Source organism: Pipra filicauda, unplaced genomic scaffold (genome assembly GCF_003945595.2).
Source record: "Pipra filicauda isolate LSUMZ 115617 unplaced genomic scaffold, ASM394559v2 scaffold172_size1731463_pilon, whole genome shotgun sequence".
Taxonomy (NCBI): domain Eukaryota; kingdom Metazoa; phylum Chordata; class Aves; order Passeriformes; family Pipridae; genus Pipra; species Pipra filicauda.
In genome coordinates, this window is record NW_024104240.1 from 790,873 (window position 1) to 818,307 (window position 27,435).

A 27,435-nucleotide genomic window follows, 5' to 3' on the forward strand; every position below is an offset into this window, starting at 1 on the left:
CTGGGTTATGCTGGGCAGTCTCCTGGCCCTTGGACAAGGCTTTGGTTCCCCATGTCTTCAGGAGGCATCTTGTCCTTGTGTTCCTGAAGGAGTGGGGGAAGCCAAACCCAACCCAGGTTTGGAAGAATAGCTGTGAAGAAACAAACACTCTGCAGTCAAGCAGCTTTATACAGGAGTCTCCTGTCTGGCTCTGACTGAGCACACCTGCATTTCATATGGCCTTTGACCAGTGGGTTCTCCAGCACTCCTAGACAATAAATGCTACTTTCTGACTTTTTGGGGGGTGAGGATAGGGGAGGGTGACTCTCAGTCTAGTGGCTAGGCATTGCTGAGTGGCTTTGTGTGCTGTTCCCTGCCGTTTGCACAGGGAAACATCAAAAAAAAACAAATCCAGTGCAGAAACAAAACAAAAAAAACCAGTGCAGACTTTTGGGAAGTTCTGACAATTGCACCATATCTGTACTGCACTGATATATTGGGCAACTGGTACCAGTATCCAAAAGATAGTAGTAGCTCCCCACTGCCTTATTCTGCAGGAGGGCAGAAAGTGTCCTTTACATTGGATACAAAACTTTTTCTATTGAAATTTGACTTAAAAAAAAAGGGGGGGAATCTTTTTATGAGTAGTCGATTTAAACATGCAACTTTGCTCTCCTGGCTATTGAGTTATGGAGAATAATCTCAATAAAATTATTTTGGTCCAATTTTACTTGCTCTGCTAAGAACTACTTATGGAATGCTTTGACATCTGGAAAAATACTTCTGCATTTTCCTAGGGAGAGTCATCCTGTTAATCTTCAGGCCAGCTGTTGATACTCAGCTCACAAAGAGCTTGTTTGGTATGGGGGAGGGTGGCTTTGGAGGGACATAAATGCCAGCCCAGGGTGCAGGGTAGTTGTGTGTGTGATGGAGTCACCCCAGTTTGTTTTGTAGCCTGAGGAAGTCTGGGTGGCGCAGGGCAGGATTCAGCTCATCAAATAAAATGCCTCCTTAGAAGGATGAGCACTGCTCCTGAGACTCTCCAGACTGGATTGTCTGGATCTCTCCTTAGGCTCAGAATGATGAGTTAAATGTAGGTGTGTTTGTTTTGTGGCAGCCCGTGCTGTGGGGTTTTGAAGGGTGGGATTGAGATGAGCTTAATTCCCAGCACGAGGAGAGAGCCCAAGTGATGTCTGAATCAGGTTTGTCGTGCTTTTGCAATACTCTGGAGTTGCCATGAGTCCCTCTTCCACTTTGTAGCAGGAAAGTACAATTTCTGTTGCTTCTGGTCAGACCTGGGGGTTCTGTATCTGGTATTAACCTGTGCTTGCTTTGTTTGTAACCAGGGTGCAGCCAAGGTCCTGATTTTTCCTGTGGTGCAGCAGTTCACAGAAGCCTTTGTTCAGGCCCTGCAGATGCCTGATGGACCAACATCAGACAGCGGGTTTAAGATGGAAGTCTTAAAGGTGAGTCACTTGAGACTGCTAAAGTGAAGAAAGAATTGAATACCTGCACTCAGTCACACGTGCTGGAAACAAACTCGAGAGCATGGCACATCTCCTGCTGTTGCTCAGGGTATGAGCAGTGAAGTTTTTTGGCTCCCAGCACCATTGAAATAAATTGTTCTGCCTGCACTGAAGATACCTATGATGAGATAGATCCATGGGGATCTGTCCATAAAATGATCCACAGGGATCCAATCCATGGGACCATCTGTTCTTGTCATTCACTGATCTAAGGTGCCACGGATGTGTCTTGAGCACCATACTCAGTAGTTAAATATCAGTCTTTTCTAAGGGTGCTGCAGAGTTCTGCTGCAGTGAAGTTTTAAAAGCATATTATGTACAGGTGCTTTTCTAGAACTTGCCTGCTCTTTAGTCTCTGAGAAAGAGAGATGGGGAAAGTCTTTGTATTCTCCTGGTTTCCTGGAGGAATAAGGTTGGATTGGAGAGCTCTGTGTGCATGGGGATGAGGGCCAGTGAAGGCATGAAGACCCCTTTCACAGCTGGGAAAGCACTGGAGTTGTAGGATGTGCTGCCTGCAACATGGCAGAACAAAGAAGAGCCAAAAGCACAAGTTGCAGGATCAAATCCATATCTTTAGTTTCCTTGCCTGTGTGCTGGGGTGAGCAAGACTCAGATCAGTGAACAGGTGTCTGAGGATGGACACTGGAGCCCATTCAGCCACCTTCCCTGAAGAAAACAATAAGGAAGTTACTGAAGACAAGCATCAAAAGCTTTTCATAATGACCAGCTTTGTGCTGAAGTAATGAAAATAAATGCTGGGAGGGTGCCCTCGTGCTACACAAACCAGCAGCTACTGAGCTCTGTGTCTTGGAACTTGTCTCAGTCCTGTTTGAGGCAGCAGTACCTGGTCAGGGCATCCTGTGGCTCCTCACTGAGGGGCTGCAGGTACCATACTCTCAGAACAGCTGGAGCTGTTCTTGCTGTGCAGCACCAATGGAAGGGAGATTGGGGCAGGATGTTGACAGGTTTTATTGAGAGTGTCTCTTGTGGGGTGTTTTTCCCTTTCTATTGGCTGTGCACTGGGATTCCTGGGACAGTGATATACAGGAACACCAACTGAAGGGAGCACTCTGCAGGGTGTCATCTCAATTCAAACAGTCTGCAGCTCAAGAATGTGTGAATCTCTGACTCCAGATACTCACATTTGGGTGGTTAACAAGAAGAAGTAGTTTTCAGCCTCCACAGAAAGTACTTGTAACTGATGGTGTCACTCTGACCAGAGGCCAGTTCTGTTCTTGGTACATCCATCCATTCTGCAGCATTTTTGTTATTTACATAACACTGGCATTGGGGCTGCTTGTACTGGTGTGTCAGCACTGATCTCACCAGTAGGCTCTTGAACAATGTGACAGGCTGGGAAAGTGCCTGAGGAAATGTCACCAAGTTCTTACTCTGTTCCTTAGCTGTGTGAGAGCCTCTGCTTTTGGCCTCTGCAGGGGAGGTACAACACAAGAGGATTTGGGTCTGAATACACTGCTGTATGTCAGGTGGCATCCATGGCAGCAGAGAATCAGTGTGGATTTAAACAGTGAATTCAGGAGATCTGCTGCTGGCAAATTGTTTGTAGGAGGCTCTTTGTGAAGAGATGAGTGTTCTAGCTGTTGACTTAAGGCAATTCATGGTTTTGTCACTTAGGGTTTCTAAGCTTGATGATACCAATTTTCTAAGGGAAAAGGGATTCAGGTGAAAGACCCATAAATTGCCTTCGCTTCCAGAGAAGTGGATTTTATAGTCATTGTAATGCAGAAGTAAGAAACCTCAGGGGATTAGTTAAGCCAGCTCTACAGATGAGACCCCCTTGAAAAGCTGATGCAGTGGAGGAGGGAATTGAGAATTTTTTATAGCACATTTTCAACCAGATGCAAACTCAATCCTATCTTTTTTTCCCTAATGAAGTGCTATGCAGCAAATGACAGGAAGATTTTTTTTTTTGCTTTCCCTGTCTCTTGAGAGCTTTGTACTCCAAAGTTCATGGAGTTCCTGATGGAAATCAGAGGCAGCCCTGACCTAAAGTGTTGTGCTGTCCATGTCAGAATGTTCTGCAGGACAGTGTTGAAGGCTTCAGGGAATCCCACTCTGCAGTGTGCAGATCAGCCTGATCCTCTGGGACAGTTATGGACAGTTATCCTGGTTGGGAGAGTGAGTAGATTGGATCACAAACAAACCACTGATGGTTAATGTGTCCCCAGTTGCTCCCAGTACAGTTACAAGTTTACAAGCAGTTAGCAGCAGGAAAGTCAGGGCCTTTAATCCTTGGAGGAGATGGGAGGTTTGGCCACAACAAAAATATCAACTGTGGGGATTAGAAGGAAATGCCCATGGTGTAATTTATTGTTGTATTGTTTGATAGTTCAGCATGAATTAACTCGGTGTCTCTGAGGATGAATGAGCTGCAACTGTGCAATTCTTGAATCCTAATTCCAGTGTTGAACATGCCACTATTGATTGTTTTGAGAGGAACAGAGTGATTAAACATGACAGGTGAGAAATTTAAGGCAAATTTCACAACAGTGGAATACAGATATGATGTACTTAGTGTGCAGTAATATATCAGGAACACCAATTAACCAACAGTCTGAAGGATCTTACAGTCTTGCTGTTGTGCTTCTTTGCTTGTGCTTAGAAGCTCTTCAACACCTGTAGGTCAGAGAAGTTATGCTTACATTTTTCCTGCTGTTGGAAGAAATAATTACAAAAAATAATGCCTTCTTTGTTCTTGGAAGGAAGATGAGCTGGTAGCCATGTCACCTGTCCCTGCTTCAGTCTGACTGACAGTTCACTTTATTATGCCCTCTGGTGTGTGTATTAAGGTTTTTATCCGAAGATTTGGGGATTCCTTTTCTGTTTAAAGACACAGGTAGGAAGCAAAGTGGGGTTCAGGAGCTGTGGGGTGAGCAGGGGTTCAGGGGCTGTCATTTGCTCTCCCAGTGGTGCTTTTGGGGTGTCTGTGCATGACTCAGGTGTGGATGCAGTGCCTGGCCCGGCCATTAAACATCTGTTTGAGGAGCAGCGTGCCTTTGCTCTGAAGAGACAAGGATAAGGGTTTTCTTGGAGGATTTAATAGGTGGTGGGGCAATATGTGGGGATTGGCAGAGGAAGAGGAGGAGACGTGTGTAGCAGTTCTTTGAGTTCAGATAAGCAGTGGGAATTGGCAGAATGAGAGGCCAGGGGTTGAAATACAACATCTGACAGGAGAGTGCTCTGGTTTTTAATGACTTGCTCTGCAGGGCTGTGGCAACCTTGCAAATGTAGCCTTCTATTGTTACAACTGCAGAGCCATTGAATTGAAAAACTCTCTTAGCACTCCAGCAGTGCTTCCTGCAAGATTGGCTGGGCATAGAGCTTAGAAGCATTTACATAGGGTTCATAAGCAGTGGCATATGGAACAAGCCCATTTAGATGCTCTGGTGGCCCTAGGTAGGGTGTTGAGTTTGCAGCAGTCCTGCAGATCAGGTTCACATCCTCTGTCAGCATCTGCATAAATTTTTTCCCCAGAGGCTTCAGCAGACCTTTTTTGTAATGCTTCCTCCCAGCACCTGCCAGACTCATTCCCAAACTCACATATCTGGGTTATCTCTGCTGCCAGGTCATCTCTAATACTGATACTAAATGGCTGTTGTTTTTTCTGGAAGGTGAATTCATATCTTTTTAATTTCTCTTAATGTATCCAGTGCTGCAAACAAACAAACCAACTGCACAAAGTGCTTTGTATTGGGTAAGCAGAAACTAAGTGACACCCCTGTGTCTTGGAGCAGCCACCGGTCAGGCAGTTTGTTGGGGGCTGATCCATAACCATTTAATGTAGCTGGAGCTGTGCCCCTGTAGGAGGAGATGGTGGAGTGAGAGCTCCCAGTCTCCTGGAGGATCCCAAAAGGGTTTTGGCAAGCGCCACTGGAAGGGCTCCCCTAAGTCAGGGTGATAAGCTTCTTGAAAGTCCAGGCACAATCCCCTGTGGAGCTGCTAAGCTGCTCCCAGAGCAGCCCCTGTGCTGAGTGGGCAGAGCCGCTGGTGTCTGCAGCCACATGGCAAGAGAATTGATCTGGGTGAGTGTTTGCTCCTGCAGCTGCTCCCTGGGTGTGCAAACCGATGTGTTGCTTACATGAGTGTGGGAAATAGGCAGTGGTCTGGCTTTGCATGACATTGGAGTTCATTTTCTGGGACAAGACAGCTTCCAGGTGGGAACTGTATCCAGACAATGCTGTGCAGTGTTGTGCTTTGGATTGGAGTCGTTGCCTTACCATCGGATTATGGCCTTGTCTTCGCTGCAGGGGTGCATCTTGTGTCATCCCTTTGCTTCCCTGCAAAAGAGGAGACACAAAGAGTGTTGGTCAGTGTTCGTGCAAGAGAAGGGATTGTGTGGTCAGGAGTGAGAGGAGGAGACCTTGGTGGCAGGAAGACTTTGGATGATGTCAGTTGTCAGTGAAACAGCAGCCTGTGATTTGAGTATTGACGGTTTTCCCAGTTTTGCTTCTGACCGATGTTCTTTTTGGTTCCAGGCTGTGACAGCACTTGTGAAAAACTATCCCAAGCACATGATTTCGTCAATGCAGCAGATCCTGCCCATTGTCTGGAACACCCTTACGGAAAGTGCCGCTTTATATCCTTGGGCGTGAAGGGATTTAACTGGAGTCCAACAAGACAAACTCAGTCTCATACACAGCAACGACCTGAATGCTGTTGAGGAGCACGATGCATGGAGTGGTCTGCCCTGCCAGACAGAACAGGATATTTCTGTAACTTCAGGAGGCCCCATTGTTTCATTTAGGTTAAAAGAGGGATTGGAACTAGATGGTCTTTAAGGTTCCTTCCAACACAAACCATTCATTGAATCTATGAAAGTACAAGGAGCTGTTTGTTGGCTTTTTGATAGCGTGTTTCTCCCTCTCCTGTCTCAACTCCCACTGCAGTCCTGCTGCCACATGAGCTGACAAAATAGGCTTTGTTTTGCAAAGGGGAGAGTCTTGTTCTTCCTTCCCTTGTGTTTGCTGTCGCACTTGTTGGACCTTCAGTTCACCATCCACAAACAAAGCTCCTTCCTCTCTATGCCCAGGTTAGTCTTCTGCCACTTCCCAGGGCTTGAGGCTTGTGGAGAGGCCTGGTAGGGAGCAGAGCCAACCTAAGGTAGGATGTGGGAGCGTGGGGTGGCTCCTCACCCTTGGGCAGCAGTGCAGTGTTGAATTGGCTCATGTCCTCTGGAAGGGGTGAGTCTGAGGGGTTCTGTTCTCACAAAGTTTTAACATAAGTGAAGTTTTGGGTTGCCTTGGTGGGTTTGGTCTAAGTTAATCAAACGATGTGAAGGGTGTAAAGTGATGTGTGAGTGGTCTGTGAAAGTGGTCTTTGAACTTGGGCAATGCACAAAGTGAGGAGCTCCTGGGGCTTGTCTTCTCTGTGAAACACAGGACTCTGCATAAAATCAAAGGGGTGTTTTAAGGAAGAAACCTTCCCTACTTATCAGGATTTTAAGATAGGAACAGATTAATTCCAAAATAGATGAGGTTCTTTAGAAACTTTTACTTAACTCCATCCACTTATGTGCGAACAGAAGTAAATTACACGGAAGAGGTGGAGGACCCTGTGGATTCTGATGGTAAGAGCTTGCACTGCACTTCTGCCTTCTCTTTTGAAGAGAAATGGAGTTACCTAAATATTGCTGTCAAAAGAGTGACTGAAACACTGTGGGAAATTGTGCTTAAAGGTGCATTTATGGTGTCAGTACAGTGCCCATCACTTCTTTGCAAGTTCCTTGTGATTGTCATCAAGAAAGCTGCACAAGTTAAGTTTTCTAATGGCTCTAAGGGCTGAGTTCTGCAACAATTTCAAGGTAAAAGTAATGGGACAAAAGGAAACCAAACGGGTTTAAGGTTGAGCTTGATAGTTTTTAATGAGGGGAAGAGGGCAGAAAGTGATGAGGTCAGAAATCCTCCTGGGGCTGCTGCTGTACTTGATAGTCAGGGAGAACGAATGAACATCTGGTCAGACAAGGTAACAGTTTGTAATTATTTTGACATCCATTTTTACCTTTCTGTATGTTGGCATATTCAGTCATGTTGGGTTTTTTTTCCCCCCTTTGTTCAGGTGAAGTGCTGGGCTTTGAAAATCTGGTGTTCAGCATATTTGAATTTGTTCATGCGTTGTTGGAAAACAACAAATTTAAGAGCACGGTGAAGAAGGCTTTGCCAGAGCTGATCTATTACATCCTTCTTTACATGCAGATCACAGAGGAGCAGGTGAGCATGTTTGTTGTGTAGGAAGCAAAAAAAAATGAGAGATTTAAACCAGCAAGTGTCCTGGGAAGAGTTTCAGTGCATGGAAACTGCTGTAGTCTAATAGGCTGTTCTGTCACTTTGGCAAATGGGGGCAATAACATCTAAATGTTTCAAAATGGTGTAAGGTAGACAGTAAATCACAGATTACAGAAGGGTTTGGGTCAGAAGGGACCTTAAAGACCATCTCATTCCAACCCCCTGCCATGGACCAGGACACCTCCCACTAGCCCAGGTTGCTCCAAACTCTGTCCCACCTGGCCTTGGAAACTTTCAATGATGGAACATTCACAAGGTCTCTGGGCAACTTATCCAGTGTCTCAGCATCCTCTTAGTAATGAATTTCTTCTGTATATTCAATCTAAACCTGCCATCTGTCAGTTTAAAACTGTTCCCCCTTGTCCTGGGGTCTGGTAAAAAGGCTTCATCTTTAAGGCAACAATAAGGTCTCCCTGGAACCTTCTCCAGGCTGAACAACTCCAGCTCTCTGAGGCTTGCTTCCTTCATTCCTTCATGAAGTACTATGATGATGTGAAAATGAAAGGGATAAAGAGCTTTCTCTGAGAGCGAAAATATTGTGCTAGTAGGGGGAAATAATTTGTACTGCATGGCTCCTGACCTCCCAAGCCTGACAGCCATCATCTTTTAGTTTAGGTAGACATGCATAAAAACAGGCACTCTGTTAAAAAATTCATCTGCTTCTTCCATTCCTCATCTATAAATAAAGCTGTGTAGCACTGATTCCAGGTCAGTCATTAGTTCTGTCAAACTCTGATCTCCAATGAGGAGCAGAAGAGCAAGATGAGCTCAGAACAAAGAGAATTTCTTCTTCTCAAAGGTTTTCTCCAATGGAATAGAAGAAAAATCAGTTGAGGGTGAAGACTTCTTATGGCAGAGAAAAATTCTGAAAGTAGTTTTGCAAAACAGGTTGCTGGGAACAGCAAAGCTGCCTTTTACCCACGGTGTCATGAATCCTCAGCTGCCCTATTCTTCTTGTTTCCTTTAGATAAAAGTTTGGACTGCAAATCCCCAGCAGTTTGTGGAGGATGAAGATGATGATACGTTTTCCTACACAGTGAGGATTGCTGCACAGGATCTGTTGCTGGTATGAAACGTGCTCCACGTTTAGATCCAACTGGAATAGCAGTATCAAATAACAAAACCTGGCCAACTTTCACCAGCCCATACAAATGAGTGTTACCATTTCCTTCTGCACAGGCTGTGGCTGCTGATTTCCAGAATGAGAGTGCAACTGCCCTGGCTGCAGCAGCTACCAGGCATTTGCAGGAAGCTGAGCAGGCTAAAAACAGCGGCGCTGAGCACTGGTGAGGGGCTGGAGCGGGAGGGCACGGCACTGGGGTGAGTGTGGAGCTCTTTTGCAGCATCATTTAAACCCCTGTTATTCCTGACGCTGCTCCTGATGGAATCTGAGAGCTCTGATTAGAAGAAGCCAAAGGAAGCACAGCAGTTCTCGAGCCAGATGACGAAATCTTAATGTGGAATACTGCAGGGAATTCCCAGCACAAGCGAGCTGTGCCCAGGCTCCCTCCCTCCAAAGCGTCTCACAGGAAACAATGATTAGTTTTACAAAATCAGAAGAGAAATAGGCAATACTTTCACTTTGCGTTCAGTTAATTGAGTTCAAAGTTTCAGGAGTACATATAAATATATATTAATTTCTTTTTTTTTACTTGATATCGAGAAGTGAGATAGGTGCTGTACGCAGATAAATGTGTTCAATTTTAGAACTTCAGACTTGCAGTTTTTAATGTTATTTGGGGATGGAAGAAGAAAACTCCGTTGCAGGAGTACCTGGTTGCTGGTCTGTAACGATTCTCTCTTGGTTTTACGGTGCACTGGTTCAGTGTTTGTGTTTAGTTTGAATGTTTAAGGCAGAGTAGCCACTCTGAGCAGCAGCTGAGTGTCCATGAAATCAGACATGAAGTCCCTGTCTGCCTCAAATGTGAGAAGTTGTAAAGTAGGTTCTTGGCTTCATAAATAAAACCAAAGAGAAGTGATATTTGCACATAACTATTTCATTATCATTAACAAAATGCTAATGCAAAATTAGACATTTTTAAACTTTTAATGTACTGAGTATCCCAGTGCTCCTGCACATAATTAATCGAGGCACGGCTGGAACACAAGCCTTCATGGAAGAGGCTCATCTCTTATTTATTATGAGAACAAAATTGGTACAGGTAACAACTATTCAACCAATATTTTAGGAAATGACTGAGAATGCTGCCTGTCCTGGGGGAGTTTCCAAGCCCTCATCCTGCAGGGTTTTTTGAGTGTTCATTTCTTTAAGGACTTTTTTAAATTCTCTTTTGGGATCAAGAAAATTACTCATGGCTTCCCTTCAGGATGTGTTCTTCTTGAGGTGATGATGGAGGAAAAGTGTAAAGGCATCTGAACTCTTTTGCAGGTGGAAAATACACGAAGCCTGTATGTTGGCACTGGGCTCAGTCAAGTCTATAATCACAGACAGTGTGAAGAATGGGAGAATACACTTTGATATGCATGGCTTCCTGACAAATGTGGTCCTGGCAGACCTCAACCTTTCAGGTAGGTAGGACCCTGCATCCCTGGGAGTAACTGCTGAGTGCCAAACACAGGGAGTCTCCGAGAATCAAATCAGGTTGCTGTATGCATGTGGTCTTGGGAAATGCAGTTGTGCACCTTGTTCCTGTGAGAAAAATAAATCATGTGAGTTCATATGTGCTCCCAGTTCTAATATAAGTCCTTTATATGTGGGACTGCTTTCAGTTGGAACTCATTGCTGGCTGGATGTTTGAGCCTGTAGGGTTTGGGGAGCTTGGTGAAAAAAACTGTTCTGTTGTCTTGTGTCTGTTCCTGGGAAAGACACCAGCAGTGTTTAACCGCCTTCAGAATTCCTGCAGCACCATATCATCCCTTTTTTTTTATACTGAGGCTGACAGTAGTTGTAGCACATGAATTCAAGTAATTCTTCTGGCTAAATGGGATTCTGTTATTGGGAACTCAGCAGGCTTCTGCTCTCTTGTGTTATCTTACATCAGTGTGCAAGAAAGTAAAAAGAATTGTTGAAAGTCAGACCTCAAAAGTCCTTGCAAATTAAAATTTTAGGACTTCAGAGCTATGTGAGGGTGAGTCCACACTGATTTGAGTCAGTGCAAATGGGTGCTTTTATTAAAGAAACATTTATTTAGCCCATTACAAAGAGGGGTTTTTGACTGAAGAAATAGTGTGCAATGCATGTAAAAAACCAACCTCAGCAATTAACACATATTTACATACATTTACATCTGTGGCATTGGGTTGTAAATGAGCTATTGTGCTCTAGGAGGGGCTCCTGGAGTCAGTGTGGAGATGATTCTCCAGGATATCCATTTAATGGTCAGTAATGGTACAGACAAACAAATCAGGGTACTGACTTAGATAACCAAGATATACTTGCTGTACCTCTTGCACACAGTGTTTTATGTCCTCATCTTAAAATTAGTACTTGCAGAAGCATAAAGTAATGTCAGTAAAGATGATGAGGAACTGTTTGAAGCTAGCCCAGATAGGTAAGGAGACTTAGCCTGAAAAGTGTGCAGGGTAAAGTGTGAAAAGACACATCATACCTTGGTGAGTGTAAGCAGGTGAGTAGATAATGAGTGTCCAGTGCTTCTGTGGTACTGGTGAACGTTCTGTTCTGTAACTGCAAGGTGATGGCTCCAAACTAGAAAAGTGATCTGTGAAATACTCCTGGGTATGTGCTTTGTTACTCTGATTCTTCTCCCTAAGCTGCTGCTGTTTGCTGCAGTTGGGGACAGAATATTGAGCTGGACAAATGGGAATTACTGGAAGAGCCTCAGTTTTCTTCCTTTGCTTTTGTTCACTGATGAACAAATTCAGGTGTAGTTTTCAAGTAATTGGAATGAGGAGGGTCTTTTATAAACAAATGAGAAATTATTCTTTGAAATAACTAAGAATATTAAACTGGCTTCTGCTGATGAACAAAAATTCTTTCTATGCCTGCATACTTGTCTTGTGTGCCACATCTCAGCGTTTTCCTACTGGGATGACACGATTTTAAATAATGGATGGAAGCAGCTGTGATTTTAAACTCATAAAGCTTATTCTAAAACCGTGGGGTTTTTTTTTTTGTTTTGCTTCAGTGTCTCCTTTCCTCCTGGGCCGGGCTCTGTGGGCTGCCAGCCGTTTCACTGTGGCCATGTCTCCAGAGCTCATCCAGCAGTTCCTGCAAGCCACTGTCAGTGGGTTACACGAAACCCAACCTCCCTCTGTCCGGATCTCTGCAGTCAGAGCCATCTGGGGGTAAGTAAACCCTGAGGTATTCCCCAGTCCCAGGGACAGAGGGTATAAATCACACTGATGAAACCAGTTTGTTCAAATAATAATAACATTTCTGTATGGGCTTCTGTGGAAGGTTTTGCTTTGAATGAAATAGATGGCAGCTTAACAAGTGTAAGCCTGCAGGTTCAAAATAGAATAATTCTCATGGAGTTCCAGGTTGGCTGAAGTGTTGTAATGGATACAGTCACAAGGAGAAGCAGCACTAGGTTGTGATGGAAAGCACGAGAATGAAACCCAGATTGCTCCTGTTCAATCACAAAGGTGACTGACACCACACAGGCTTATGGAGACAATCACAGCAATAGGAAGTGTTTGGGGTTTGATTCTCTTACCCCATTTTTGTCAGAAGGAAGCTCTGCTGTACCGATTCTAAAGTGAAAAGTGAACATACTTGTAAAATCAAAAAAACAACCAATCACAAAAAATCTGCAAAAACGGTGCTATTCCCCACTCTATTCCCACCAAAAAAACACCTTGTCTCTTTATTGCACTGAAATGTTAATGAATATATAAAGGCTTATAACTTAGTTATTCCTGAAATTGCTTTATCATCCCCCAGCTCTTGTGTAGAACATGGTAACTAAACACTTTGTAAGCAGTGAACGTCTGTCTTGGGCTTCTTCCCTTTTCTCCATCCATGAGCAGTTCTTAGGAGAGGTCTGTCACTGAGAGGCAGTGGAAGCTTCCAACATCACATGGCTCAGTTCTGCTTCTGTGAACATCACAGATGGAATGAGGAGGGGAGATTCCTGATGAGAGCTTTCCTCCTCATTCCCACTGAGCTGCTGGGAGATCAAGCAGTAGTGGACTGAAGGGGAGAACTTGCAGAGGAGAGAACTTAAGGAATAAGAACGGATAGGATGAAATAACCCCTTATATATCATCTAGAGTTAAATAAATAAGTTACTTCAATATATTATGAATGTATTTTTATATAACAAATTTCTTGTCTAGCTACTGTGACCAGCTGAAGATCTCCGAGAGCACCCATGTGTTGCAGCCGTTCCTTCCCAGCATTCTGGATGGCCTGATCCACTTGGCAACTCAGTTCAGCTCAGAGGTGCTGAACCTGGTGATGGAAACACTGTGCATTGTCTGCACGGTGGACCCAGCGTTTACAGCCAGCATGGAGAACAAGATCTGCCCCTTCACCATTGCAATATTCCTGAAGTACAGTAACGGTAGGCATTCCGGTTACATTCCCAAAGGACACTTGGTTTTGCTGTTGAATCTTGCTACTGGAAACTTAATCAATGATAATTGAATGAACATTGATTCCTGTGGTAAAGGTAGAGGGGAAGCTTGCTGCTTTGCCTAGTCAAAAGAGTGGTGGCAAAAATTGAGAGGGATGTGTGTGTATGTTTTAGTAAATGGTGCTTTCTCTCTCCAGATCCCGTTGTTGCTTCTCTTGCCCAGGATATTTTTAAGGAGTTAGCTCAGATAGAAGCCTGCCAGGGTCCAATGCAGATGAGGCTGATACCAACCCTTGTCAGCATCATGCAGGCCCCTGCTGACAAGATCCCTGCAGGGCTTTGTGCAGTAAGTGCTTCAGTGGGGCATGGCCTGGGCTGGAGATGTTCCCTGTGCTGTAACGGGATGGCTGCTCTGCAAAGAGCAGAAAGGCTGCTTTGGACATGCTTTGGAGCAATGGCTTCAGTCACTGGGAGAGGTTTCTCTGTGGAGAGAAGGCAAACTGCAGCTGGGGGGAGATGCTTCCAAAAGTTCACTTTAAACTGCTCCTTTGGCCTTCTTCCAGTCTCTGCAGTGTATCCCCAGTCATTTTGCTTTGACTTTGTCATCTTTCAGCAGGAACAGTCTCCCATCGTTGGTGGAATGTTCTGCAGCAGGCTGCATGATTATTCCTTGCACTGCTTCCTAAGGCTTTTTCTGATTTATGCGTCACACACGTATAAATTGGAGATAAATTATACAAGTGCCCTAATAAAAGATTAAGCATTGACTGTGCCGAATGATTGTGTGGGATTAAACCCATAAACATCCTTATTGATATGCTCGTAATCTGCCTATTAATTGGTATGACTGTAACAATTGCTTATGGGTAATTAAAGTGAATTTAAATCAATATAACCAAAATGGAACAAGTCAGCTAGAACAGTTCTCTGGCTGTTCTGATTAACATGCATCTGTTTGCCATGTTTAAGTGGTGACACTGCTTTTAATGTCGGAACTGCCTTGGGAACTTTCACAGCTCACACCAGTGATGTTTGGGTGCATGACTCCAGGGTTTTCAGATTTACAAATTGTTCTAGACTAAATTCAGGGTGTGATTGCAGCAGTGGCCACACCCCTGCATTTCACACCTTTGAGGTTTGCAGCAGGGGTGGGTAGTGCTGACTTCTTGTACTGTGGCTGCTGCTGTGACAGTGCTTTGGTTTGTACTTTCCTTTCAGACTTCTATTGATATACTGACCACAGTTGTGAGGAATACAAAACCCCCTCTGTCCCAGCTCCTCATCTGCCAGGCATTCCCTGCAGTGGCACAGTGCAGCCTCAACACAGATGACAATGCAACTATGCAGGTAACACTGTGGGGAGGGCGAGGGAGGTGGCACTGTGGGGAGGGGAAGGCGGGTACCACTCTGAGGAGGGTGAGGATTGCAGGGCTGTGCAAGTCCAAGGAAGGTGACACAGCCTTTGAGGGAGCCCAGGCTGTGCTTGCCAGTTGCTGTTGTTGACCCTCTCAGGAGTCTCTGCCACCTCCAGTTTGCCAGGAAATTACTGTTGTTCAGGGCCTGCAGTGACTTTTCCTGATCATTCCTGAGGGTGGAGGACTGGAGTAGTAAAGCAGCATCCTGGATGTTTTTCGTTTTAATGCACTGGAGATGTTAAACACACAAACAAACAAAACTCAACAGAAAAACTGGACAACACAAAAAAATCCCAAACAAAGAAACAAATCCATATTGCTTTTCTTCCCCCATAATAACGTTCATCACACCTAGTGGAAGGGCTGTCTTCAGGGACACATACAGGCATAGGGCAGCAAAGGACCTCCTAGCCCTCTTCCTTGCAGCCTTCTGCTGTACTCATTTAAGTGGGAAGAGGAAGGCAGACTTGTTTGTGACTGAGCCAGGTGTGGGATGGAGGGAAAGTAGGGAGTCATCTCCAGCATCAGTACTGCCTCAGTTGTGCTTGCTGGCAGGCTTGGCTTTGGCCTGATGTCTTTGGAGTATTTAAGCAAGAAGGGAAAAGCATCAGAGGTTAGCAGTGCAGGGAGCCTTTTCATTCCAGCTACTAGGCAGTATCTGAATAACAAAGCTGGTTTAATTCCTTACTTATTAAGAAGTTCCATAGTGGCAGCTGCCCTTTGCCATGTGAATACAGATCATGGAAATGGCTTTCCCTGAAGAACAGACCAGTGAGAATAAACTAGAGCAAGAAGAGGTTCCAGACCTGCACGCTGGTTACTTTCTGGATCTTTGTGCTAAGAACTCTGAAGGACTGCAGCTCAGCTCTGGGTTGGGTTTCATTCATGCCACACTTCTTTGTCTTCATCTCTCACTTGTTAAAACCTCCTTGAATTTCTCTGTGTAACAAGACTGGCACAAAACTGCAGCTACTGGTTGCTGTATTTACTGGTTGACCCTCTCGGTCGCTGCCTGGGCAGTGAGGAGTGTTGTTCTTGATGACGAACCGAAGTCCATAGAAACTACTCGTAAATCTTCTGCAGTTTGCCAGCGGTTTGCCCACTGTTTCCATCTTGGTTCAGGGTTGTTTTGGGGTGGTTGGTGCCTGGCCATTTCCTTTCCTAACAGTCGTGACTGTGCCGGTTGTCTCGTGCAGAACGGCGGCGAGTGCCTGCGCGCGTACGTGTCGGTGGCGCTGGAGCAGATCGCGCAGTGGCACGACGAGCAGGGCCACAACGGGCTGTGGTACGTGATGCAGGTGGTGAGCCAGCTCCTGGACCCACGGACCTCAGAGTTCACCGCCGCCTTTGTGGGCAGGCTGGTCTCCACTTTGATTTCGAAAGCGGGAAGTGAGCTGGGAGAGAATCTGGACCAGATCCTCAGAGCTATCCTGAGCAAAATGCAACAGGCAGAGACACTCAGTGTGATGCAGGTGAGCGGGGTGGGCACCCAGGAGAGTGAGTAGAAGCACCGGGAAAAGACATTTTCATAATTTTTTTTCATTTTGTGCTTGATTATTTGTGGCTTGTGCAATTGGAGGGTCTGTGTATCTCTTGGAGTAGCCAGGAAGATGCCTGCTCTGATCATAGAATTGTGGAATATCCTGAGTTGGAAGGGACCCAGAAGGAACAAGTCCAGCCCGTGGCCCTGCACAAGACACTCCAACAACCCCACCATGTCCCTTAGAGCATTGTCCAAACGCTCCTTGAGTTCTGTTAGGCTTGGGGCTGTGCCCACTGCCCTGGGGAGCCTGTTCCAGTGCCCGACCACCCTCTGGGGGAAGAATCTTTTCCTGATATCAAACCTAAACTTCCCCTAACACAGCTTCGTGCTGTTCCCTCAGGTCCTAAACCTTTTGTTGTCAGATTACATGGTAAGACAGGCTCTTGGGAGGAAGCTTTAATGCTCCTTGAATAGTGCACCATGCCCTTGTGCACCGTGCCCATTTAATGCACCATGCCCTTGTGCTTGTGAGCAGTAAACTTTTGTAGTGATAGGGTGTCCCTTAGTAGGGATGTTATTGCAAAGGCAGCAAGTGGTTTTGAGTGGGTTTGTGCTGTATTCCAAGGATAAATCCCTGGGAGTTGAGAGAAGGTGAGCTTTTGGTGGATGGAAGGTGTAGGTGGCCTCCATCAAGTGAGAAACCAGAGCATCACGGTCTCTTCTAGCCTTGACCTATTTGCAGTGGCAGGGTTTTATAGAGTGATTTTTGTCCCTGTGGTCTTCATTCTCTCTCCTGTCTTTCTTGTGTGTGCCCTCAGTGTAAAACAGCTCATAATAGCTGCCCTGGTTCCTCAGCAGCACCTGGGGAAAGCTTTTTGCTGGCACTGCTGAGCAAGATCCTACCACTGCCCACAGTGCAGCACTCGGCTGAGGCTCACTCTGCTCTAACCCTGTTTCCTTATTTTTCTGATTTTTGAATGTGCATTTTCAACCAGCACATGGTGTGTCATCAAGGCCATTTGAATGTCAGCAGAGATCTCATCTGCTTTAAGATTTTTTTTCCCCCTGGATAAACTGCTGATCGGTAGCTGGAATGGCTCTCACTTTGCTTATTTTTGGATTTAAAAGATATAGAAGCTTAATCTAAAGCACTCCCATGCAGCCCCTGTAGCCAAGGGAAAAGAGCCTTTCACGATGCTGGATTTCTTCCCTGTGTTAGCCTGGAAGATGGGCCTCTGGAGTTGGGCAGCCTTTCCTTGAGGAAGGCTACAGAGGTGCCCTCAGAGTGGGGAACTGACATTTAGACAGACACAGAAATAAATTCTGCCTCTGGTCTTTAGGAGTTAGACTGCAAAACTGCATCTTGTAAAGAAACATTTCCAAGACTTGCAATTCTTTCCCTAAAAGCATGTGTTCAAAGTGCACTTAGAATTGGGAAGGTGCTGCTGAGTGATGATGTGAAGGTGCGGGAGAAGTGTGAAGATGATGGTGGGAAATCCCTGGAGTGGAAGGGGAAGAGAATGTGGGTTCTGGCTGTGGACCTATAACTGTTCTTTGACCTGAGGATGTGACACGTTTTTGCTGGACATGTGCAGATTCCGAGCTCTATGCAGAACCACCTCTGCAGCTTCTGCTCATGGAGCAAACTGGGCATTTGCAGTGTGAGTGTTGCCATACCATATTTTTTGCTGGTCAAAAGTCAACTGCAACCAACCTCTGATATTTTTTAAATAGCTTTTTAATCTTCACTTTAGGGATGTTTGTTAGTTTGGGCATAGGCGTGAGTAGATTTATTCCTGCTGGGTGTTTTTGGGGTGATTGAACCCTGCTGTTGACTGTAGTAGTTTAGTGCCTGTGTTTGTAGCACAGTGTCCTGCAGCTGGTTGTACTTTCCCTTCTTCCTGGAGTTGGTAAGCACAGCTTCCATTCCTGCAGGGAACCCAGTTCCTTAAATATTTGATAAAACATTTTCAGCTATTAAATTATGTACAGCTAACGTTGCCTTTCTCCTCCTGCAGTCCCTGATCATGGTGTTTGCTCACTTGGTTCACTCACAACTGGAGCCACTCCTGGAATTCCTGTGCAGCCTCCCCGGCCCCACTGGCAAGCCCGCCCTGGAGTTCGTGATGGCTGAGTGGATGAGCAGGCAGCACCTGTTCTACGGGCAGTATGAAGGCAAAGTCAGGTGGGATCCCCAGCTCCAGCTGTGTGAGCTGCCATCATCCCATTGCATTCAGTGCTGGGGGTGGGGAAGGGGGAGCTGCTTTAGACTCGGATCCCTGTGTGCCAGTGTTGGGCAGAATTGGTTTTCCCTGCGCTGTCAGTTCAGCTCAGGAGAGCCCTGGTAACTGGAGCAAGCTCTGATCTTCCTCTTCAGTGCTCCTCCTGCTGCCTGGTGTTCCTGTGCTGGAACAGGCAGGCAGGAGGGGGAAAGGGGTGTCTCCTGCAAGTACGGGAGGGCTTTTGGGATTGAACTTCTTTGGATGGGATGAGAATAACTTCCAGATGTGGAATCACCTTTGTAGACTACTGTGGAGTTTTGGGGTGTTGTAGGGGGTTTTGTAAGAGAATCTGGTGATTTCTTGTTGATTTGTTAAAGTCAATAAAGAAATCAACTGCAACAGTTTTCTCTCCCTTTTGCTGTGGAGCACATTTGTGTTCCTGTGGAGTCTGAGTGCCGTATTCCAAAGCATGGAATGCTCTTTATTCATTTAAATTTTGCCACAGCTGCTGTCTTTGATCTTTCTGGGAACGTGAAGCCTCACAGACCACTCTAAGGGGTCTCACCAGCTGTAAACTCACTTCATAGTGTGTGTTGTTATGTTATTGTTATGAGCAGTCAGCCTGTGAAATAAATAATGAGAAAAAGCAGGTTCAAAATGGAAGTTAATAAATAATCGTGCAGGACAAGAGACGGGTTTGGGGATCTCGTGCTCTTTTTGGTCACACTTGATCTTTTTCATCCCTAAGCCTGGGATGTAAACTCACTTCATAGTGTGTGTTGTTATGTTATTGTTATGAACAGTCAGCCTGTGAAATAAATAATGAGAAAAAGCAGGTTCAAAATGGAAGTTAATAAATAATCGTGCAGGACAAGAGACGGGTTTGGGGATCTCATGCTCTTTTTGGTCACACTTGATCTTTTTCATCCCTAAGCCTGGTGGTTTATCCCCATTTTGACAGTGCAGGGCTGTCTGCAGGATCCCCTGAGGCTGTTTATGGCACAGGGAGAAGCCAAGGCTGACACTGATGGGGAGAACAAGGTTAAAGGTGGTTGTTCAGAGCTGTCTCCTTGTTGTCCAAGATGACAGTTTGTGTACAGGTGGTGTGGTAGGGCTCTGTCTTGTAATAAACATTTGGATTTGGGTTGTTTGGGGTGCCACTTACCGTGCTTCAGAAAATGCTTGGTGTTTCTGTGTCCTGAGGAAAAGCAGGGACTGCTCTGAGGAGCCTCTTGTTCAGGGACCCTGAGAGCAGCCAACACCTTCTGTGTGCAGCAGTCCCCACCTGGTGAGGGCAGGTTGAAGAAGTGGCTGTTTGGTCTTGAGTCACCTGATGAAAGGATGGGAAAACTTTGGGCAGCTCAGGGTGGCAGGTAAGATCTGGGTCCAGACCAGCAGAACTCAGAGCCATAGTGGGGGAGAGAGAGAGAGGGGAAGAAGTGAAAGCACAAAACAAATCGAGTTCCACAGAGCTCCAGAACTTCAGCTTGAGATTTGTGGAGCCTGGAGAGAGGTTTGGGAGTGCCAAGCACAGATGGTTGGCCTTGACCTGTAGTCAGCATCATCCTCAGTGTGACTTGAAAACAGCCTGGAACTGGAGAAGGTTTGAAAGTGTGGAGTAGAAATCTGAGCAGAAGAGATGGAAAGAGCTCATGAAGGTCTGAGTGTAGCAGAGCCACAAAGGACCAGAGGTGAAAACAAGCATTGAGGCTGGAGAAAGGGAGCAGATCATGGCTGCACATCAGCTGAATCACTACTTTCTTGCCACTGTTTTCCTCTTAATTCCATCTTCATCTGCACGTGGTGCTTCAGGGATGTGTTTAACATTTGTGGCCCTTCTGAACTGGACAAACCTTTCATATGTGTGTGTATGTGTGTACTGTTGATGGTGTTTAATCCAAAGCTTTGCCAGTTTTTGGCTGCAGTGCAGGTCAGGAGCTCAGTCCAGTTTTGGATGCTGACATAAAGCAGGAGAAATGGGAAAATTCTGTATTGCTTGCTCTTGGCAAAAGTGTAGAAGATAGGGCAGGTGGGTGTCTGCTCTGTGTTGTTCCCTGTTAGCAGGGCACTCTGAAAGCCAGACAGTTTGGGGAAATTCCCATCTGTAATTTTCCTATTCCCTGCTCCCCAGCTCTGTAGCACTGTGTAAACTCCTTCAGTATGGCATCAACACAGATGACAAGCGACTTCAGGACATCAGGGTGAAGGGAGAAGAAATATTTAATATGGATGAGGGAATTCGGACACGATCCAAGTCGGCCAAAAGTAAGTAACCACTTTTCTGTTTTTAACAGGGTTTTTTTCTGTAAGTAGATGCTGTGAAAGGCCTTAAATAGGTCTGGCAGATCACACAGAGCTGTGGGATATAGTTCCTGCAGAAGGTACATGTTGGTTTTTAGAGCTAATCCATACATCATGTACTTAATGTATCTGTTATTTGCCTTAATTCTGCCAAAGACTGATTTGGAAGACTCCTGATATCTGATTTAATATAACTGGATGAGGTGATTATGGGATGGAGAGTTATTCACTGCTGTTTTGCATCATGAGACAGAATTGATAATTCCCTGGTGCCTGAGAGGAAAGTGGTTTTAGTGCATGCAGAGATTTTAAAACAAAGGGGTGTCTTTTTCAATGAGACACACAAATATCAGCAAGAATTCAACAAGTTAGAGATGCTTTTAAGGAAAGCTTTGGCCAGTCTCCTGCATGAGACTTGTCTTATTTTTAGTTGGCTGAACCCAGAGTCTTCAACTGGAGATTACTGTTGAGAGATTCATCTTTTAAATCAGAGAGGGCAGAGCTCTGGGCAGTTCTTGCTGAGGACCGAGCTCCAGAGGGAGGACAGTGGGGAGCTGCTGTCCTCAGCTGTCTGTCAGACCTTGGTCCTGCCATGTGGTGTGATACCAGCTGTGGGATGGGATGTGGTGGCTGTACAGATCCAAACTGGGAGCCTGTTGAGGCTCCTTGAGTTTTCAGCTGCCACAGGCTTGGGATTTGGAGTGAGGCAGGGCCAGGGAAGGACTATGGTGACAACTAAAGAGATAAATAGGGGGAAGCTCTAGGAGTATAAGAGGTAAGTGATGGTCACAAAGCACTTGCTGCCTAATTATTCTTGGCTTAAGAAACCCCAAACCAACTGGTCTGGTCAGACTGAAGAATGGTAACTGCTGGCATTTGAGTTAAACAAAGATTAATGCTAATACCAGTAAGGGCTAAAACTGGTGCTCCCAGTTTCTTTATTTGATAGGAACTCTACTTCTGTAATTAAGGGCAAATGCACTGTCTAGCTATCCCTATGGAATAGTTAAGCCCTGCAGGAACACCAGTGAGGAAAAGGTGGAGCTGACAGTGGCTCAGATGGGGCAGAGCCACACCTGGGATTGCTGCACTGCTCATTTACATGAAAGCACTGGTGGATGTGTAAATGTACTTGAGGAAAGCAAGGCTGTTCCAGATGACTCCATTAAGCAGCCTGCAGGAGTAGAGTCACACATTCATTCAGCTGTGAAGGTTTTTCCCCTGCCTTCTCTGCACTGAGAATATGCAAGATTGATGTTGTGGTTAAGATCTTTGGGAATGTAGCTGTGAGGGTATATGGAAAGAATGCTTGGAGGGTATGTGTCAGTTGTTTTTAGTTCCCAGCCTCCCAAACAAGTTAAAACCAACTCCAACAAAAAAAAGGTGTGTTTTTTACAACATTTTATTAAAAGCAGCATGAATATTTTTTTTCTTATAGATCCTGAGCGCTGGACAAACATTCCTTTGTTAGTAAAAATCTTAAAATTAATAATAAATGAACTCTCTAATGCAATGGAAGCAAATGCATCTAGACAGACAACTGCAGATTGGAGCCAAGGTAAAATACTGGGTTTGCTTTTTCTCTTTCCATGACTTAAATATACTTTGTCTTCTCTTGAGAAGCATTCTATAGTAATAAAAAATTCACAGCAGTAAATCGTGATACCTGTAATTACATAGGCTTGAATAGTGATCCAAAGGATAAGCTCATAGAATCACAGAATCCCAGGCTGGTTTGGGTTGGAAGGGACCTTAAAGCTCATCTCATCCCAGCCCCTGCCATGGGCAGGGACACCTTCCTCTAACCCGGGTTGCTCCAAGCCCTGTCCAGCCTGGCCTTGGACACTTCAAGGGATGTGGCAGCCACAGTTCTCTGGGCAGCCTGTGCCAGGGCCTCACCATCCTCCTAGGGAAGAATTTCTTCCCAGTATCCCATCTGATCCTGTCCTCTGTCAGTGGGAAGCCATTCCCCCTTGTCCTGTCACTCCATCCCTTGTCCAGAGTCCCTCTCCAGCTCTCTTGTCTTGTTGTACAGATTATCATTAGCAACTTCCAGCACAACAGCTCTTCCTTCCCTGTGCCATATTTTAAGTGCTATCAATCTCTTCCAGGTAAAAATAAATAAAATGGAAGAACAAGACCAGTCACTGTTGTGTATCCTTAGACCTGTAAATTATATTGGGCTAGTTTGGAAGATGGGATCTGACCACGTGCCAGTAAAATTATCCTTTTGTGGTGTATCTGGTTTGCCTTTCTTCCTCCCTGACTCAAGCATCCATTCTTGCTGCTGCTATTTGCTTGGCTCCAGTTCTGGAATCATTCCAGAAGAACAGGGAACTTTGCAGGTGTTTCCCTTTGTCGACTCACACACACAGGGATGTTTTTGCCTCCAGACTCCAGTCCCCTGGAGAGTGATCACAGACTGGACCTCTTGGAATTTGCATTATTTCTAGAATATTGTTTTTTCTAAACAGATGATTCAAATGATATGTGGGAGGATCAGGAAGAGGACGAGGATGAAGATGAAGGCTTAGCAGGACAGTTCCTGTCAGATATTCTTTCCACAAACAAGTATGGTGAGTAACAGCTTTAAAGTCCTTACTCAGAGCAAAAATGGAGTAGGTGACACCCTAGTCAAAGTTTTCTTCCCTTGTCAGCAGCAAAACAGAGGCTGCAGGCACAGGGAAGGAATTCTGTTCTGGGATTGTGAATAAGGACCTTCTGGAGAGGGCCATGGCTTTGAGTGATTAAATCACTGCATAATAAAAAACATCACCTGGGGGTTCACAGGCTGCACAGGCTTCAGAGGTTTCTGTCACATGAACTAAAGGAGTGAATATTCTGGATAGAATTTTTTTTTTCCCCCCAGAAGTGCTGAAACGATTTACTTTTGGATCCTTGGGTTTCAGTTGTCTAACAGGAAACTTCCTGAGATGTTTTGCTTTGTTTGATGTTAAAACCTGCTGGTTTGCCTCTGACAGATGAGGATTACTATGAAGATGATGAAGAGGACGATCCAGATGCATTAAAGGATCCTCTTTACCAAATAGATCTCCAGGTGATGCTCTAGAATGAGGGGGTTTATCAGATTCCAATTATTCTTTATAAACTTTAATTTTTTTTAATGTTGTGTTTTAACAAATCTGTAAGCACCAGAAACATCAGCTACTGATCGTTATCCCAAAGGGATGCAGTTAATTGAAATTTTTTTTGGAAGAGCTGAGTATTCCAAAAATTTCTGGAGCTATTTTTCCATATGATCAGTATCTATTAACCTGAAAATGTAAATGGAGAAAACTCTTTGAACAGAGAGAGATAAGACTTTTCTATGCATGAGCTGCACAGCTACTTGCAGAAGTCAGGAGTAGATTGAACAGTGAACATGACAGAATTTCATACTCCACTTGGAGGTGCTCCCACCCAGTCAGCCCCTGTGTGACACTTTGCTCCTGCTTTTCCCACCACCTGCAGCTGTTGATGAGCCCTTCCCTCTGCTCCCACCCTCCCCTCTGCTTCCACTCCTCCTCCTGCATCGCTCCTCTCTCTTCCTTTCAATCCCAGGGTCTTACTTGGTGTATACCTCTCTTGACACATGGAAGCAGCAGGATTTCCAAGAAGAGTTGGTGCTGACCGGGTGTTTTCTGTCCCTTCCAGGCCTATCTCACTGAATTCCTGTGCCAGTTTGCCCAGCAGCCCTGCTATGCCATGTTCTCCGACCACCTCAACGACAACGAGAAGCGAGTGCTTCAGGCCATTGGGATATAGACCCACTCCAGAGACCAGACCCAGCATATCTGAACAACAGGTTATCTTTGGCTAATTCCACGTTTTATGATTGAACATAAAACATTTTCCAGTGTCTGCCTGCCTGTTCCAGGTGGGCCATGGCCTCGTGGCGATGTATTGAGCCTCATCTTAACAGGAGTCTGCTGAGGGAGGGAATCCCGAGAAAGCAGCAAGGACGTTGCACATCGGTCTCACCATGGGAGCACTTTCATTTTCCACAGTAACTTTCCAGGAATTTCTTAAAGATAAAAAAAAAAAGGTGTCCTTAATATTTTTAAAAGCAAACTGTCTCTGCCTGTGAAGAGGCACTTGACTGAGTTTCCCACAGCACAGTTGGACAGAGAAAGGAACTGGGTCACTTACGGATTGCTTGGATGTACCTTGAGAAATGGGAAGGTTGTTCCTCTTGGCACTCACGTAACACAGGGTAAAAATCTTGATCCTACAACGTGACTTCTTTTATAGAACCACAGACTCTTATCAGAGCTGCCTGGATGGGATGGAGCCTGTTCATGGGAGTTTGGAGGGGAAGCTGAGATAATAAACCCGAGTGCATATCTTCTCTCCTGGTGTGGATGGGGCTCTGTTGCTCACATCTGCTGTCCACTCCCACGGGAGCAGTTCTGTGCTAACACTTGTGTGTGCACATACTCAGAGGAAGCCACCACTTAAATTTCTGTTCCTGTGGCATGTGGCTACGAAAGACTGATTTTCTGGAACACAGAGAGCCACGATTTTTAGGGGGAAAAAAAACCCCTGATTGTATTTAACATATTTGCTCCGTGACAGCCACTCTGAACTCCTCTGCTTCTTTCACACTCCTGTGTGTATTCTTATAGAGTGGTAAAAATAACATTTGCAAATTGATTTCCCCATGAGAACAGCGTGATGTATCTCACAACACCTCTCTGCCTTTGGTTCCCTTTTGGGGAAAAGTGAAAATAAAACTATTAAAATGTACATTGGTATCCTTCTTATAAAAACAGATTTAAAAGGAACTCGCGCTTGTTTCCTGAAGTCACTTTTTAAAGACATATTTCTCCTTAGGACACTTTCTGTACATGTTGCCTGGAGGATGTTAGGAGTCACCTGAACAGAAAGGGAGTCCTGTGCTGGATACATCTAAAACAACAAGCTGAGCCATTGTAGAGTTTCCTTTCCTAAGAAAGGCACTTGCTGTTCCTTTGTGGAATAATTTGCTTCGACGTCGTATCGAAACCTCCGTAAGCTGGAGTCATTCTGTGTCTTGCTGGTCTCATGTTATGGCTGAGAATGGGCAGAGCTGGGGCAATCCCCCATTCCCTGGAGCCGTCCTCAAGTTCTCAGTATTTTGTGTGCCTGACTAACTCTATGAGAAGCAGAGTTTGAAGCCTGATTTTTATGTGTCTAATAAGGTACAAGCTCTTTCCATGAAGTTGTGTCGCAGTGTCTTTCTTCCTTCTGGATTCTCTGGTCTATAAGAATATCTAATTAAACTTGGTGCCCTGGCCCTCCTGTTGTACTAATAGGAGTCTGTAAGGAGTTTTGTTCTTGGGCCTTTGTCTCTTTCAGCTTTCACTGAAAAGGGAAAAAAGTTAAACTGAACAGTGCAGTCTCTCTTGGAAGCCCTCTGAGAAAGCCAATGGCTGCAGGGGTGTGTCCTGATAGCTGAACAGGAAGGGTCAGGAGTGTCCTCAGAGGGACCAGGACCAGCTATTTTTGCCCCGTGTGTTGGCAGCAAAGGCTCAAACCCAGCCATCCATACTTGGAGGTAAGTGAATGCCAGACATCTGGAAGCATCAAGGTGTGTTTCGGGGTGTCAGGAGTAAACAGTGCATTGAAGGCTGGTTTGCTCTGGTGGGGGCTGGAGCTGAAGCTGGAGCTGGCTGGACTGTGCCTCAGAGGGGCTTTAGGGTGGGTTTAAACAAGACCATGAAGAATGAGACTGACTCAGTGGTACTGACACTGAACTGAGACATCCAGGGGTGTCTGTGTGACTGTAAGGTCCAAAAGGTGGCTGGGCCAGTGTCATGTTCCTGCTGGGCTCGGTGTGTTGGGAGAAGCTGCTTTGATTTGCAGCTATCAATGGTTTTTCCAGGAGAGTGAGAAGGGATCAGTGGCTTTTGGGGACCAGTGTTCTGCATTCTTCTGCCTACAGCCTCAGCTCGGGTGCAGCCTGGGCTGGCCGGGCATGGTGCAGGAGCTGGAATTTGGGACCAGCCCTGGAGCTGGTCCTGTCCCCAGGATGGGCACAGGGACAGTGTGGTCCTGCAGCAGCTATTGCCAGTGAACTCACCCCGTGCCGGGTTTCTTGACAAGAAATACTCTGACTCAAGCATTCCCCTAGAAGAGGCTGGATAGAATTTGGGAGACTGTGCATGAGGGAGACGGTTTGAGGGAACTCATCAAGGTCCTGCTGGTGCTCGTGACTTTGTTGCTTTTTGGCCTTCTGACTGTCCTCCTTGCTAACAGAATTCCGAATGCTCCATGATGTGCCTTTAAACAAGGATTGTGTTTGCTGCAGGAATTCTGCCAAAACAACTCTGACCAGTAATAAGGTGATTGCTCGGGATGGAAGCTGCTGGACTCCGTGGAGCTGTGTCTGTGGTCTGGTTCTGAGGTGCAGCACCCCTCGCCTTGTCTGCTGTTGGGAACAAACTTAAAGTAATGGTCATAGAGGTGACTGACACCATGTTAGGAAGTACAAACTAAACGAAAACCGAAGGGTGGGCGACTGCACAACCCTGGGCACGTGCCACTGCTGTGTGGGTGCCTGGCACCCGCGTGCCCTGCTCGGGGCTCTCCGTGGGGATGAACCGGGCGTTGTGTTTGCCGGGTGCTCTCCTGGGAGCAGCGCTAAACCCCGACCTAAGCTCCGAGCCCGCCGCGTTTAACCAGCCAACAGCCCAGCTCGGACCCTGGAATGAGACTTAATGCATATGCA

At 45.6% G+C, this 27,435-nt stretch overlaps 1 protein-coding gene across 1 annotated transcript in view; it reads left to right on the plus strand.

The window, feature by feature from the left end:
* IPO9 (importin 9) overlaps window positions 1-26,017 on the plus strand; it is a 39,139-nt gene extending 13,122 nt beyond the window's left edge. The window contains exons 7-24 of the mRNA XM_027728860.2: window positions 1,326-1,445; window positions 6,002-6,102; window positions 7,034-7,092; window positions 7,581-7,732; window positions 8,775-8,873; window positions 8,987-9,093; window positions 10,197-10,336; window positions 11,914-12,073; window positions 13,067-13,293; window positions 13,503-13,651; window positions 14,524-14,652; window positions 15,917-16,192; window positions 18,222-18,388; window positions 20,557-20,690; window positions 22,165-22,284; window positions 23,201-23,302; window positions 23,708-23,784; window positions 24,381-26,017. Coding sequence (XP_027584661.1) covers window positions 1,326-1,445; window positions 6,002-6,102; window positions 7,034-7,092; window positions 7,581-7,732; window positions 8,775-8,873; window positions 8,987-9,093; window positions 10,197-10,336; window positions 11,914-12,073; window positions 13,067-13,293; window positions 13,503-13,651; window positions 14,524-14,652; window positions 15,917-16,192; window positions 18,222-18,388; window positions 20,557-20,690; window positions 22,165-22,284; window positions 23,201-23,302; window positions 23,708-23,784; window positions 24,381-24,491 — 2,430 coding nt within the window. The 3' untranslated portion in view covers window positions 24,492-26,017. The remainder of the gene's footprint in view (window positions 1-1,325; window positions 1,446-6,001; window positions 6,103-7,033; window positions 7,093-7,580; window positions 7,733-8,774; window positions 8,874-8,986; window positions 9,094-10,196; window positions 10,337-11,913; window positions 12,074-13,066; window positions 13,294-13,502; window positions 13,652-14,523; window positions 14,653-15,916; window positions 16,193-18,221; window positions 18,389-20,556; window positions 20,691-22,164; window positions 22,285-23,200; window positions 23,303-23,707; window positions 23,785-24,380) is intronic.
* Window positions 26,018-27,435: the final 1,418 nt, after the last annotated feature.